At 36.4% G+C, this 15,629-nt stretch overlaps 1 protein-coding gene across 2 annotated transcripts in view; it reads right to left on the bottom strand.

Moving 5' to 3' along the window:
- Positions 1-14,169, bottom strand: part of Epha6 (EPH receptor A6) — a 1,036,261-nt gene extending 1,022,092 nt beyond the window's left edge. Inside the window, exon 1 of one of the 2 annotated variants that reach the window (XM_004663307.2) lies at positions 13,739-14,169. In XM_004663307.2, coding sequence (XP_004663364.1) covers positions 13,739-14,126 — 388 coding nt within the window. In that variant the 5' untranslated portion in view covers positions 14,127-14,169. The remainder of the gene's footprint in view (positions 1-13,738) is intronic. The other variant, XM_004663308.3, reaches the window with a different exon arrangement.
- Positions 14,170-15,629: the final 1,460 nt, after the last annotated feature.

Below are 15,629 nucleotides of genomic sequence, written 5' to 3'. Positions count from 1 at the left end.
GAAATGCTTAGATCAGCATACATAAAAGTGATTTTCCTTTTCTTTTGTGGCTCCTAATTTGCTTGTAAGTTTTGCCAAGGAGATTAATGTCCATATGAACCCCATTAGTAAAATAAGTACAAGAATTCATGGTTCTTGCTAATCTTAGGTAGAATAAAACAAAATCCAATGGCAAAGTTCTACTGAATCACACAAGTGCAAAGCATTTGGTCTTTCTCTTTATTTTCCCAGAGATGACGGAGGTGACTGTAAAACATGCTGGTGATTTTCAGAAAAATATTCTCTGGAAGCACAAAGACTTGATGCTATCCATTTATTTTTAACTTAAAGTAGAACTGATTTTACAGGAGGCAGTTTATATTTGGAAAACTTAATGTAATATACCCTTAAATATATTAGAAAAGATAAAAACATGCACTCTTAAACTTATATTTCTTTTCATGATAGCGATAAAATGAAGCACTTAAGATTTGTGAACCACTGTACTCCTGTGACAAAAGAACTTTATTAAAGCAAACTACTCAGTTTCTCAGGCAGTGAGACAGAGTGTGGGAGATGAGAATATGTATCTCCACAGACAGTCCTAGATGAATGCAAAACACTGACTGAAAGGTTATGTGACTACAGGTTGTAAGCTATTATTATAATGTGACAAAAGTTGGTATCTCATTATGAAAGAGTGTGCTTTGTTTCTACTCCATTTGTACATACTCATAAGTGATGACAAGTAAAAATTCAAATCTTTAAATAAAAAATGTTGCAAAACAAATAAGGCCTGGGATAGCCATTATTTCTAAGTCTTCTTGATACTAAAAATGACTCACTTCTCCTGCCATACATGGTTGTAGGTATGATTGGAGGAAACAAACAAACAGATTGTTGAACACCAAAAATTTAAAACTCAATAGTTGCAAAGAACAGGATTAGAAGAAAACGAACACACCTCTTCCTTTTTTGAATTTATGAAGAAAAGATGCCCTTCATCCCACAATTTCAGGTCAATTGCCTGGGAATGGTGTCTCTTTTCCCTGCCATTTGTTTTGGATTTAAATTCATAAACGTGGAAGTAATAGTGCTAGATGTATGTACATTTTTCAACATTCTGCTCAATTGCTTACTATAATACTTTGCCACTTTAAAAGGATGTATGCCCTCAGGATATATTCTGAGGCATATTAACCTGAAGCCATAACAAATCTAGGAAAAAGAAGCAATTAATGATAGAAGAGAACCTCTACAGTACACTAAAAATGTCATAAAATTGGTCTGTGGTGTAGCTCAGTGGCATAAGCTTGCACAAAAAAGGCCCAGAGTTCAATTCCTAGTACCAGAAACAAGTAAAAGCCACAGACTTAACTGAGAAAAGACCCACGTCAGATCATTCTAGACAACTGTGAAGCCTTGCAGTGCATTAAATGTTGAGGGATGGAGTCTGAGAAAAGGAACTTGCTTTTAAATTCCGATTCACCTCAAGTCGCTACTCAAATTCTCAACTCTGGTTCAATTCTGTAGGAGTTTTTCCTGCTCCAGGAAAGATTTCTGAGTGCCGGGCTAATAAGAACACTGTGCATTTGAGGAGGGCATTGGGGGTCCGCATATATCTGCAGCAAAGCCTGACGGACAAGTGTTTGCCCAGCCTCATTCCATCAGACAAATGTTGCTGCTAGACTTAACCTCTTTCTCTCTGTCTCACTCTCTGTCCCTTCCTCCCTCCACATCTCCCTTTCTCTTTCTCTCCTTCTCTCCAGGCCATTCTTTTCTTGTTTGGACAGCAGATAAGTAAATTGGAGTTGATTCAGATTTAAATCAGAACATAAGAAACTTCAGTTAGGAATAAGTGCCATTAGCTGTAATGCTGTAATTGATCTCCTGCTAGAGACTTTGTCATTAGTGTACAACCATGTTTACAGTGATTAGTAAATAGATAATTTATTTCCTGGTTACCTATTGATCAATGTGTGCACCATTCTTCAGAAGGAAATTTCAGTAGGCAAAGTATGTTCGATAGAAAAGCTGGAAGATTAAAATCAATCCTGATATTAAACAATAATTAACTAAAAGGCAACCAGTGAAAAATACTTAGATTTAACATCATATATTTATGTGTACAAGTACACAAAGCACTTAAGAAAATACTCATTAAAACTTAAGAATAGCTAATGGAGATAAATTAAAAATACAAAATTTGTATAAAGTAGTCTATATTTTTTGTTGGATTAGAGCCCATTTTTATTTTAAATCAGCAGTTAAGAGCACCTTCACTAAACGGGATAAATTTGGACTTGACAGTAAATAAATTTATGGCAATATATTGAGGGTAAATTTTTTTCCAGTATTATTTAGGTCTTTTAGATTCCGGTACCACATCAAGAGAAATAGTTACAGGTATGTTGGGGTGTGCATTTGGAAAATAGACTTCCTATCACAAGAAACATTGTAATTGTATATGTAGTGAGGTATACAAATCATAAACATTCAAAATTAAAGTATCAAAATGTTAAAAAGATCTTCAATTCTGTTGTTTGAGTATAAGGACAAAACTAGAAAAAAAACAAAGTCACTTGTCTTCTATTAACCTTATCTAAATTTTCAATTACTTATCTAAATTCTTCTAATGATATTAAATAATATAATTGTTGTAATTAATTATTTCAAATAACTATGTCCTTTTAATGGGAAACTTTATAAAATTTTGGCTTTAAAAGGAGGATTACTATTGTAATTTAGAAACTAGATAGATAGATTTCAGTGTTTTTGACATTATAAATGTACAAATCTAAATGTCAGCAGCTAATCATGGATAATCTGCTATTGATTTTCTGTTTAAAAATACCAAGTTCTGGCAGCAATTTCTCCTTCTATGTGGCTGTACAGGCACATTTCTCAGACATATACTACAGAACCTAACAAATTTAGTTTCTACAAATACTAAAAGCATCAACAAGCCCAAAGATTTGAAACACCAGTTGAAAACAAATGTTAGTAAAGTTATGGATGACTAAATTAAAATAAAACACCATAAAGTATGACAGGTGATAGTAAGAATGTAGAGAAACATTTATTTCATTAGTTGTTTGATAATTGTGAGGTAAAGTCTCACTGTGGTGTTAACAGTAATTCTCCTGTCTCAGTTTCTTGAATCTTGGATTACAGGTGTAAGGTACTATTCCTTGCTGGAAGAAAGATTTTAAATTGCATGTAATCTAATATACCCACATAAGATAATGTTATACTCATGCAAAGATAAAATAATCAGTAACCCATGCCTGTCATAGTCATAATCAGTTGCTATTTGGATTGTGCGTATTTTTTTTTTTTTTTTGCTAAAGGCCTTTATCCCATCATTAAGACAATGATTGTTAAAGGTAAGATAAAATTTTCTTTTACAAAAAGCTAAGCAAATGCAGGTTAACAGGCTCTGTAAGAAATGTGAACCATTATCCATTTACAAGGTAACTTCCTTATTCTTTAAGTGTAGAATAAGTTTTGCTCTTTAAATAAAGAACAGATAAGTCAACATGACTTAAATAGAGATCTACATAAGTGTTTTATTTTAATCCTTTTATTATTTCCAACATTTATTATATATTCTGATTAACATGAGAGCCACAGTCACTTTCCACATGGGATTAGAGTTTCTTTATTGTAAAATGTATTTTGTTTCACTAAATTTTACCTCTGCAATATTGCTAGTGTATTGATGTCTTTGGTTTTGTAATATTATACTTAAAGTGCAGATGGATTTTATTACATTCCCAAAAGTCACACAATGTTGTTTCCAATAAATTGACAAGGCAAACATGATATATTCATTGCCTCCATGTATTAATTCAGCTCACAGATCTTTGAGAGCAGTAATTTTCATCTTCCTAGCCACCGCTCAATGTACGCAACAGATATTTTAATCTATAAACTTAGGTTTTAATTATTCACTTCCCTGTAAATAGGCTCATTTGCTAAGTCCACATCTCAAAAACTGTACTGAGTGACCAATTTAGTTTCTATGCTGAGTACAGTGAATAAATATAGCATCAATAAAAATGATTTAAATTTAGAATGTGCTTTTTGTTGAATGTACCTAAGAATCCTAGAGAAAAATATAAGACTAAATCATACAGATTAAGGACAAAAGAGCTTATGTCTAGGTATAAAAATAAAAAAAATTAAATGAATTTCTAGCATATTGCAAAGAAGAAATATTTGAGAACCTTATTAAAACATGTTAAAAAACCAACTTAATTTCAAAGCTTGGGAACACTTTTAGAAAAAAAGAAAAAACTATACTTCACTTAGCTTTAATAAGCCGATTAAAACTTTAGAATACTAATAAGAACTATTAATTTTAACTCCCCATTTTTATTTAATAAAGTTCTTAAAAATTGTGAAAATACACACTGAATCCTTAAATAGTTCCCTTCTCATAAACAAGTCGACATTTTAAAAGGTTCTTACATGTGTACTTCTTTATTAAACAAACTTGCAAACTGTTACTTAAATAATGGTGTGAATCACATTTTCTCTAATCTATAAAGTGAAGTTATTACAATTCAACCCTGTAAGGCAATAAGCTACTGTCCTCTAAGTACTTCTTAGCCCTAACATAGCTCTAAAAATAAGAATAAAATTGGAATGTGTTGATTTTCACTTATTTTTGTAGTCAAAGTGACAGTGAACTTCATTGACTAAATGTTGGGATCCTAACTCTTCCTGGGCCTTACAGCCTTTGCTTTTTGTTGAGGCATTTCATTATACACATGCAAGAAGTGGACGTGATGTTATTGAAGATGTGGATGAAAATATTTTGTGATTTTTTTAACAGTATTTTTATTTTATGAGCAGCCAGAGATAGAGAGAAGAGAGACAAACAACGAAAGAGCCCACAGTGGCTTCCAGCCATTGCAACTGAACTCTAGGTACATGTGCCACTTTGTGTATCTGGCCTTACATGGGTACAAGAGAATCGAGCCTGAATCATTGAGCTTTAAAGGCAAATGACTTCTCTGCTGAGCAATCTCTCCAGCCTTCTATTATGACTGTCCGATGGAACAACTTTGCTCAGTTTTTTTGTTTTGTTTTGTTTTGTTTTTGCTACGACACAATGTAAACTGCTAATTATCTTTACTTGCTTTTACAATACAGGCATTATTTTATATACTTTGCTGACAAATATATTAGAAAGTAAAAGGAATTGTCACTATTGAAAAAAAATAATTCTTGGCTAAAATTGTTAGTCATCCAGGAACAATTCTACATCATACAGGTGGAAATTGAGGGGCTTAGATCAATTATTTTGTAAAACACCTATCACCAGTGAGAATTCTTCACCAACTGAATCATTTATTTAATAGTGCTCTGAGGTCGATCTGGTGGATTGCACCTATAACTCCAGCCTTGGGGAAGCCAAGACAGGAGGAATGTGAAGAGTTTAAGGTCAAACTAAGCTACATAGCAAGAACCAGGCCAGTGTGGGTTATAGAAAAAGGCCATCTCACAAATAAATAAAAGAAGTAACTAAATAAATTAGTACCAGGTTTCTTTTTTATGCTTTATTTTTTCATTGATATTTAGGAGATTTACCATATTTATATTTAAAACTCAAGTTCAGATACTAATTACTAGAGGCACTTAATCTTTAAAAAACTTTTTAGTAAAATTATCTTATTATTCACTCAATTTAAATGATATCTAGTAATATTCTAGTACAAAGAAAAAACAAAAGAAAATATATGTCACATTAAAAATAAAATTTAGTCCTACTAAGATAAATTCAACCCCAATCTAATATCATTATACCAATTATTTTCTGATGATGCTTACTTGATACACAAATTAACGAAAGACCAGTTCGCTTTTTAACTTATAAAATATTTTTTGTTTATTTACTGCAAAATACACTTAGTTTTAATTACAGTTATTGTTAGATAAATTTCTATACTATATTTTATTTTAAGCATGGGATTACTGCAGGTTAAAATAAGTGTTTTTCTTTATTCTAAGTATCATAATCTATGTACTGTCCATCCCTGTGAAGTGCTCACACATCATAACATGAGAGTATCTTAGTATGGTTTAGTCCCTGAGAGAACAAATAATTACTCTACTAGTCAATTGAAATATTTAACATTATGCGTATTCAAATGCAATGGTCATCGTGTCATATCTAAATATTTTCTAACATTCTAAACATAAAAGAACATATGAAGTAAATTTATTTCCTTATTACTGATCTTTCTAAGGAAATATTACTTCATATCACTGATGTTCAAGAAGTAGGACTCTTAAATGTCCAATTATTGAATGAAATTACAAAAGAAAACAAAACTAAATCCTTTCTAAATAAAAAAAATAGAATAGGCCAATTAATATATTTTTTAAATGGCTTCCTTTATACATAAGAACATGGAAATCCATCGGTTCTATGAAATATTTATTTTTATGCAAACTTGTAAAATGAATGTTTATAATTTCTTTTCATATGATTAAACAGAATAGTATATTCTTGGGAAGCCAATTGTAGATAAATTACACAAAGTGGTGTATTGCATTACCTTATGCACAATTTTCTTTCCTGTGAAATTCATCTTATTAAAACAATACCAAATAGCCAGGTGTGAAGGTTCATCCCTTTAATAGCAGCCCTTGGGAAGCAAAGGTAGGAGGATCACTGTGAGTTGAGGCCAGTCTTAGACTACATACTGAATTCCTGGTCAGGTCGGGCTAGAGTGAGACCCTACCTCAGAAAAAAATATCAAAATCATTTAAAATTCAGTAACAATTAACTAAAGAAAAAAAGATCAACAACAGTGTGCAAGGTGATTGTGAAGAAAAATTTGTGTATGTCAAACATCACTGTGGCATCAGTAGCTTACAGGATGTCTAACAGCTAACAAGTGTTTACTGAATCTGTAAAGAGTAATAGATACCACGTTCAAATACATACTGACAAATGACTTTTTGTTATGCCATGTGACCAAGAGCCAGTATCCGCGTATTACTCGGTATAGTCCCTCCCAAGTTATGGGTTTGAATTTTGAGATAATAAAACTTACCTGCCAGATACAGAAACAGAATGGAAGCCCTTACTTGGCCATATATGCTGAGAGGGAAAGTCATCCTTAAATCTTTCTATCTAAGCAAGGTTCATGAAACATGCTTGAAAAAAAAACAGCGTCTAGCAGAGCTTCAAGAAATTTGCTTAAAGAAATGCAGTTTTTACTTAGTTCTGGAACATTTATAATTGAAAACATAGTTTGTGTATCCTATAAAAAGCTACATTGTCTATGGAAAGGAAGCCATAATTTTTGCAGAACATTCTGTAAGATTTAATATGCTTTAATATATTTAAAAATATTCATAAGTGGTTAAATGTAGTTTCTTCAAAGTATACTTTTCTAAATATGTACTAAATATATACAAATGCTGCTTAAGTTAGGAATTTTTATGATTAACTTTATTTTGTTTTTTTAAACCACAGTTTGGAAGCCTTTTATTATCATACATTTTAATAATATTTTCATATAACATTTTGGAATGGCAACCCAAAGTAATGGGTAATTAGTGAAGGAAGTATTTTTTTTTAATGATTGGGTTTTTGTTCTTTTCTTCTGTGTGTGCTTTTGCTGTGCCTACATGTTTTTATGTGTGTTCATATGTGTGCTGGTTAATGTGCACGTGTGGATGCTTGTGCATGTGGGTTTGTGTATGTATCTAAGCACAAGAGGAGTATTCACTGAGGGTCTTCCCCTCCATTTTATATTTTAATATAGTGTCTCTGACTGGACTCTAACCAATTTGTCTAGAATACCTATTATGCAAAACCCAGAGATTCTTCTGTCACAACCTCACTAGGACTAGGGTCTGTGGGTCATACTATCATGTCTGACTTTTATGTGGGTGTTAGAGATTTGATCACATGTTCTCATGCTGTGAGGCAAACTTTTTACCCAATCATTTATCTTCCTAGCCTGGTAGTTTTCAATATTGTGAAATTTAATCAAGTTTTTTGTTCTGTTTCTTTCCCCCCAAATTTCATACATCCTTAAATTACATTTCAACTTCTTGTAAACTTTATGAAGATTCACTTCTTTGTCTTCATTCAAACAAAATGTAGAGAGAAAAGATCAATGGGAAATACCTGAAAACACACCTATTTTATATGTAGAGGTACATGGAAGTTTTGTTTTCATATAATAGCATTTTGGTCACAATAGATGGACCCAAGTGATACATTTAAAAAGTTCAAATATTCATCTTTATTATCTGACAGCTAGGTATGTATGTATATGAGTATGTATGTGTGTGTATATATCTGTATGTATGTTATATATATAATAATATTATATATGTTACATATAATAAAATTATATCTATATTATATGATATTTATATGATTGATAGATATTATGAATTATTATGCTGATATCTTAAATATTAGTAATCTGGATTAAACACAGTTGAACATAGATTATGCACGTATCCTATATATTTTAGTTTCTCCCCATTCTTATTTCCCCACTAATTTTCAACATGTGTTTACAAGGTCATTTAATGGATGATAATGTAATACTTAATAGAGCTCCTCAAAAAGAAAAACAATACCAGACTATTGAAATCATAGGTTTACTTCTCTGTGAAGCCAAGATTGATCTCAGGTCCATTTGCTGTCCACTTTCACCACCACTGCCCCAGTCCAGGGCATCTAGTCACTCTTGTGAGCAACCACAGACCTCCTTATTCTGCTCTTGCTCTCGTACTCATTACTAGGTATGCTATAGCGTTCTTATGATGCAAGTTTTTCCACTTTATTCATTTGGTCAAATGCTCTCAATGTTTTCACATTTTTACTTTGATAAAACAAAGGCCTAACTTCTTACCATGGTTCTTTGTCTACTCCATCAAACCTAACTTCTGTCTTTTAAACTCCGAATTCTTCAATTATTTTCCTTGCTCAATAAGTTCCAGTCACACTGGACTCAATTCATCATGCATGTCAACTCCATAAGCCATCCCTTCTACCTTTAATGCATGTCTTCCTAATTCCTACAATTCATTCTTGCCCTGATATGAGAATGAGACCTGAATGTTACCCCCACACTAGCCTTTCCAATTATCCCTTTGAAAGTTGCAGGTTTGTCCTATTATTTTTCACTTCCAAGATTTTCTTACATCCTCTATATAACATCTACAACCTTGATTATTTCATTTGTATAACCAAGTTACTTGGGGGCACATGTCATGGTTTCCCACATTATCCTCTTCTGTATCATCTAAATTTCATGTGCTAAAAACAGAAGTCAAAATAAAGCAGTAAAATAATGATTTTTTTCTTAAAGTAATGAGGATTTTAGAAATCATGTAATGACTTGATTTAATTTGACCCTTCTGTATGAATTCATTTGAGTATATGATTGGTATGCATCTTAGAAAATTGAGCTCCATTTATCATTTAACCATGCTTATTGCTATCCACCATGTTTATACTGCCAAGAAATTTTGACCCATGACTGTTGGGGTTACATTGACAGTTTCAGAAAGGATTTACTTTATTATCTTCAACAAATGTAATACACAGTTAGGAAAAATATTGTGTGTGGGAGGGATAAGAGGTGGATATTGAGTTTGTGCACTGGAGAAAGGGTTAGTAGAGAGAGGCAAAACATCTAAGAACCCTTTTATATGTATCAGTTCATACTGTAGTGATTGGTAAAGCAACAAAATAAAAAGTGTCAAAATTCTTACAACTCATCTGTTACCTTCTATTGTGATATTAAAAATATATTTGTCTCTTTTAGAAAATCCATATAGCAGTATGTACTATATTATGTTTTATGATATTTTTAATGTTACTTGTGGTTTATAGAAAACTTTAACGAAAAAAATATTATATGTATAAGAAGATGATTTCTGCTATAGCTTATTTTAAACCCCCAAATTAACAATATTTAGATGGGCACAGCTAACATTACATAAAATGACACATCATCTTCATATTTTGTATAGAAATCCTGCCTACCCATTGACTTATCTGAAGTTTTAATTACACAATAAAATTAAATTCTGCCTTGCATTTATGTCTGACAAGAAGAGATGTGATAACTTTGAGTACTACTGCAACTATCAGTAGTTTATCCTTGAAAACTCTTTGTATCTGTTAGGACAGATAAAATAGTATGCCACAATTTAATAAAAATCTTAATACTTTTAATCTGTAAAGTTCACACAAGCATCCTTATTTTTTTCTTATATTACTGCAACTTTTCCACTTTATGAACAATTATCAAGTACTTTTAGGAAACCATTTTTAAACAGAATATTTTTCTGTTCATATATTCATTCTTGCATTTGCATAAAACTAGGCTTATTTTTATAGTTATTCAAATCAATAAATTAAATAATCCTAAACTAGTTTTCTTGCTTGTCATCATAGTGCCTGGATACATATAAATCTTACAATGATAATAAAATAAGTTCACTGATTCATCTATAGACTTAGTTAATTACTGTATATATATAATTGATTATTTTTCTAAGTATGAGCCACACCCTAGGAGACAGATATATCAGCTCACTTAGGGTATATGATATGCTGCTACTGAAGCAGAGTAATCTTTGAATAAATGGACCCCTGGTGGCCACTCACCCCTGTAACAGACACACATGGTTAACTTACACATGAAGCAAGACTGGGTTTAATGTTCACTAGTACATACATGAAAGACAATATACCTTTACAAAGTAAATTGGAGTTTTAAATAATAATTACAATACCTACTAAATATTGTGGGTTTAAATAAAATGAAAATTAATGGCATATGAAAGATATGTAAGCGTAAATCATAGATGAAGTAGTATAAGAAACTTTCACTTTCAGATTGATCCAAGGTGCTTTGGAAAATTAAGTTAAAATTTTCTTTTTTTTTTTTTTTCTTCTCCATAGTGTGCAGATTCACAGGCAATTAAAAGAAAAAAAAAAAAGAGGGGAGCCATTCGGCATTAAGGTTACCTATATTTCCATGTGAAAAGGGGGAGGTTGTTCAACATTTGGCATTATCATTATATGACTGCCCCAAACTATGGAAGACTGGGAGAGAGGAGGGCATGAAGAGATGAAGAAAATACATTTGCAGCAATTAAGTATTTTAAGTATTTTCTATAATTTGATAAAACTATACATATAATGAAATTTTACTTTGTGAATGTCCTTAAGAAGGGAAGTTACAAAAAAGAAATTTACTGTCTAAAAAATGACAAGTTTCAAAGAAAACATTAATGAAACTCATCAGGTTCATGGAAATAATCTTAAAAAATAAGGCATATTAGTGGCATTTACTATTAAGTTTATAAGAAACTGAATATCTATTTTCCATGAATCTTTCCTTATTACACATGTAATTCTGTAATGGTCCATGTTTTCTATATACTTATATTGGTGTTTTGTTTTATTATGTATTTGCCAAACTCCAATTTAAGAAATTTTCTCTAATATTTTCACAGGAATTATGTGTAGAAACTTGATGTTTCACTAACTATGTGTGGGATTGTTTTAACACTGGGAAGATACCTAAATCCATAAAGCTTGTTATTATCATAAGTTTAGGCTATAATATGCAGTTAGTAAATAACCATTTAGAACCAATAAACGTTTAGATTATACTTCATAATTATTTTTGTTGAATAACCCAAAGTTTACCCAACTAACTTCTATATACTACTTTTAATATCTTTTGTGTCCCTTAGGTTTTCAATGTATTAATACAAATTTAACTTAAGGGTTTTTGTAGACAGTCTTTAGTGACTCTGTTTAATTGGTGGGGAGACTGGGAAATATTCAACAACCATCAAATTGAGCTGACTCATAGAAAAATAGATTATATGTGTTTATATTTACTTTAGGAAAAACATCATTAAACAGAATGACAGATTCTTTAAGAGGTAGTAGCAAATTAAATTTTCTCCAAGAAGGGAACAAATAATACCACTAGGATTTTGGATTTAAAGTATCTGCATCTACTCATTAACTTACACATTTTCATATGCTCTCTATAGTCGTGAAGATATTCATATACTTGCTTTGAGTTAGTAAATGCAAGGCCTCGCATGGTTGCTGACTTAGATAGACACTGTCTATGTTAATCAAATACCTACTTAGAAAAATTCTTATTGGTAAAACTTAAAACTTCTAATAAACTTAACTCTCAAAATATATACACCTTCCATATCCTCAGGAAATAACATAAAGTGTAATACAAACATCTAGATTTCTAATTTTATGTTTTTCTCTAAGACTTAAATGCCAAGTCATGTTACTTTCAAAATTCTCTTTTATATTTTCACATAAGTAATCTACATATGGCTTCTGTATACCAAGTTAAAACAAAGGAGGGGTGTTATGGGAAGCTATATACCATTACTGAAGAATAGAGCATAACTATCGCTTTCTATGTGATATTTCTCCAAAGTCATAGATATAAAGAATATTTGTCAAATCGTACATATCTGTGATTGCATTCTGTCAGGTAAAAGACAAGAAAAGCATCAGCACAGTGCTATCTATAAATGAGACCATCTGAATATTGGTTCTGAATGGTGATAGTCATAGTCAATAGATGGTCGTGTCCAACAGTAAGTCAGTATTCTTTGACTTGCTTTCTCTCAACCTTCCCCCATCACACAAAAAGTGGACACTTTCACTTGACCTCCATATTTATTTTCTGCAAACTATTTATAGACTCTTCAGCACACGTGTTAGGTGCCAACTATAATTGACGAAAACTGTTTGATAATTAAAGTCCTGAGAGTGTCTCTGCTAACAGGTGACATACTGGTGACCATCGCATCCCCAGTGAGAGCTTCCAGCCAGCTACAAGCTAGCAAACTTTCATGATATTCATTGTAATGGAATTTAGAATATGCAAATGTTATTTTATAAATATTTGCATATTCACAGCAGAAATCCAAAGAGATGTTTCATGTTTGTGGTAAGAAAATGCTCAAATATTTTACGTGCATGTCCTCATTATTTTTCCACACAGTATTCACCTTCATTTGTCCACTACCTACCGAAACAAAGTCCTTCAACACGCGTGACAGCAACGTGACTATTTATGAACAACACATTTATAACTTGCAAAGTCAGAATTGACACTTACCTACTCCCTGCTCACAAGAAATAATTCCCAGCTCAGATCTGGGAGCATCTGGTCTGGGAATCATTGTGAACAAGTGTGAGGTAGAAGTCCTGAAACTAAGGCTGGATGAGGGCGACCTAGAGTTACTGGAGGCAAAGAGCTGATAATTGGAGCAGTGGCCTGCCTCTCAAGCAGGCATGTGGGAGAATCTAAAAGTTGCTCTGTTACGGGAGACCACCAAGAGCCAGAAGTGTCCATTAAGCCTGTGGCATGAAGCTTGACCTCTAGTGGAGCCTGCGCACGGGGCAGCAAGCAATCCTGCAACTGCAAGGGACATCACCCACGTGCTACTGATGGCTCGCACATCCATTTAAAGAAATTTTGACACAGAAGGGATCACAGCATTGGGGCCATAGGTGTCAGGCGATGCAGCCACGACACACACATTCTGGTTAGACAACATTCTCGACTATTTTTTTTTTTTTTTTTAAGAGGGGAGACCAAGAAGCTGACCTAGTGATTAAGTTATCTGCAAGGATGGACAAGTGTTATGGTCCCTAAAGCACTCTCCTCCTCCAGTCCCCTTAGTGCCTCTCCACCCTGTCCCTTACCTTGATTGTTGGAGACGTGACTGCAATCGCCTGTCCAAGATGTCAACAGGGACAAGAACAGCCCAAATTGCAAAAGAAATTCCCGGACTTCGCAGCCCCCCATGACTCGCCCAGTCTCTCTCTTCCACTCCCTTAGAAAGAAGTGACAGCAGCTCAGCCCAGTGTTTGGACTGGGGTCTGCGTCCCGGTCCACGTCCTCCTCCTCTTCCTCCTCCTCTTCCTCCACCCGGCCCGCAGGGGGTGTCCCTGGGCGCCCCACTTGCGAGGCCCCGGAAGCAGGGCACGAGGGTCCAGGCTGCCCAGGTGCCAGAGCCGCGGCTGCTGCAGAGGAGGACGCTGCCTGAGGCGCCGGGGAGCTCCAGGCGGCTGGAGGCGAGGGGAATTGCATCCACCACCGTGTCCCGCTCGCGCGAGGACTATTCGCTTGGACCCGGGAGAGCGCGCGCGCAGGAGCGAGCTTGGGCTGTGGTTTGGGGGAGGGGATGGCGAGGCGGGGGAGGGCGCCTCGGCGGGCGGCAGGGTGGGGGGGGGGGGCGGGTCGGGACGATCAGGTGGAGCCTCAGTTGAGGCGACCCGAGCGCCTCTCGGACTGAAGTGGGCACTTGCTGAGCCTCTAGGAGGGAGACGCAGCAGCTGGGGGAGGGCGAGGGGCCCTCGAGAACTTTTCCCCGCCGGTGCGCGCGGAGCCTGGAGGACAAGGCGAGGCGGGGGTCGCGCGTGGTCCCAGGGAAGCACTCACTTGGCGTAGTGAGGTCTCAGTTGGGTGCTGAGCCCCCTCACCCTCGTCTGAGTGGTGTTGGCTGTGGCTCTCGGGTCGTGGGCGCCCCCCCAACTCGGCCGCCTCTGCGCTGGCCCCGCGCCGTGGCAGCAGCTTGCCGGCATCTCTTAGTCCCCCAAGCACTTAGTCTCCATTCCGCGCCAGCGGCGCTGACCCTCTTAAGGCGAGTCAGCTCTCCACACAGCCTCCCCTGCGCTTCCCATTTTTCTCCGTTGCTGGACTGGGATGAGGGTTAGGAAAGAGGTGGGCAGCGGCCCAGGAACCCTGCCCAAGTCAGAGGAACTGAGGGTCAGCCCCGGAGCTTCTGAGCGCCGGTGGTGGTCCCAACTGGCCTCCCTGCGCCCCCAACTCCAGCGCGGTGACTGCCTGTGCCCGAGTCCTTGGGAAGCGAAGGGAAGGAAGAAGCAGCCCAGGAGAGTCGCATCAGGCTGGAAACCTAGTGGTTCCCAGGCTCGCCTAGGTCTCCGCGTGGCCCGATGGCGGCGGCGACTTCGCCGTGGAGGTCACAGGCACGTTTGCGTCGTCGGTGCTGGACGTGGAGCCGCGCGCTGCGCTCCGAGCTCCCTAAGGGCCGAGCGCTGCGTGGCCAAGTCCACGGCAGCGGGCGCTGCGCTCACTTTCCCCATGCGACGCGCACCCTCTGGGCGGCACTGCACCCACTCACTGCCAGGGGCGGGTCTCTTGCAATCCTGAGCACGGCTTACTTGGATGGGACCCCTTCCCCCGCCCAAGCAAGCAGTTTAGGAACAGGAGTTGCCAGGCACAGTTCCTAGGCTGTGGCCCCGGTGCCCCTGCGGGCACCCAGGGCACGGCTGTGGCTGGAGCGAGAGGCTGAGCTCCCTCGGAGCCCGGTTCTCCCGCCCGGCAGCGTCGGCTCGGATGCTGCCGCTTCGGCGCTAGAGGGGGATAGTTGACAAGAAAAATGCCACCACTGCTCGCTGGCGGAAGGGCCAAACAGGAGAACCAAAAGGCAGAAGGAACGTTCTCAAGCTAAACTTCATGCCAGCGCCCAGGGCGCGCCCTGGAAACACTCGCGCAGCTGAGCTGCGAGGATTTATGAAATATATGCGTAATTGACAACATCCTTTTCTGTCTTGAAGGGACACGGACTCT

Source organism: Jaculus jaculus, chromosome 4, assembly GCF_020740685.1.
Source record: "Jaculus jaculus isolate mJacJac1 chromosome 4, mJacJac1.mat.Y.cur, whole genome shotgun sequence".
NCBI lineage: Eukaryota > Metazoa > Chordata > Mammalia > Rodentia > Dipodidae > Jaculus > Jaculus jaculus.
This window is presented reverse-complemented; position numbering and strand designations above follow the sequence as displayed.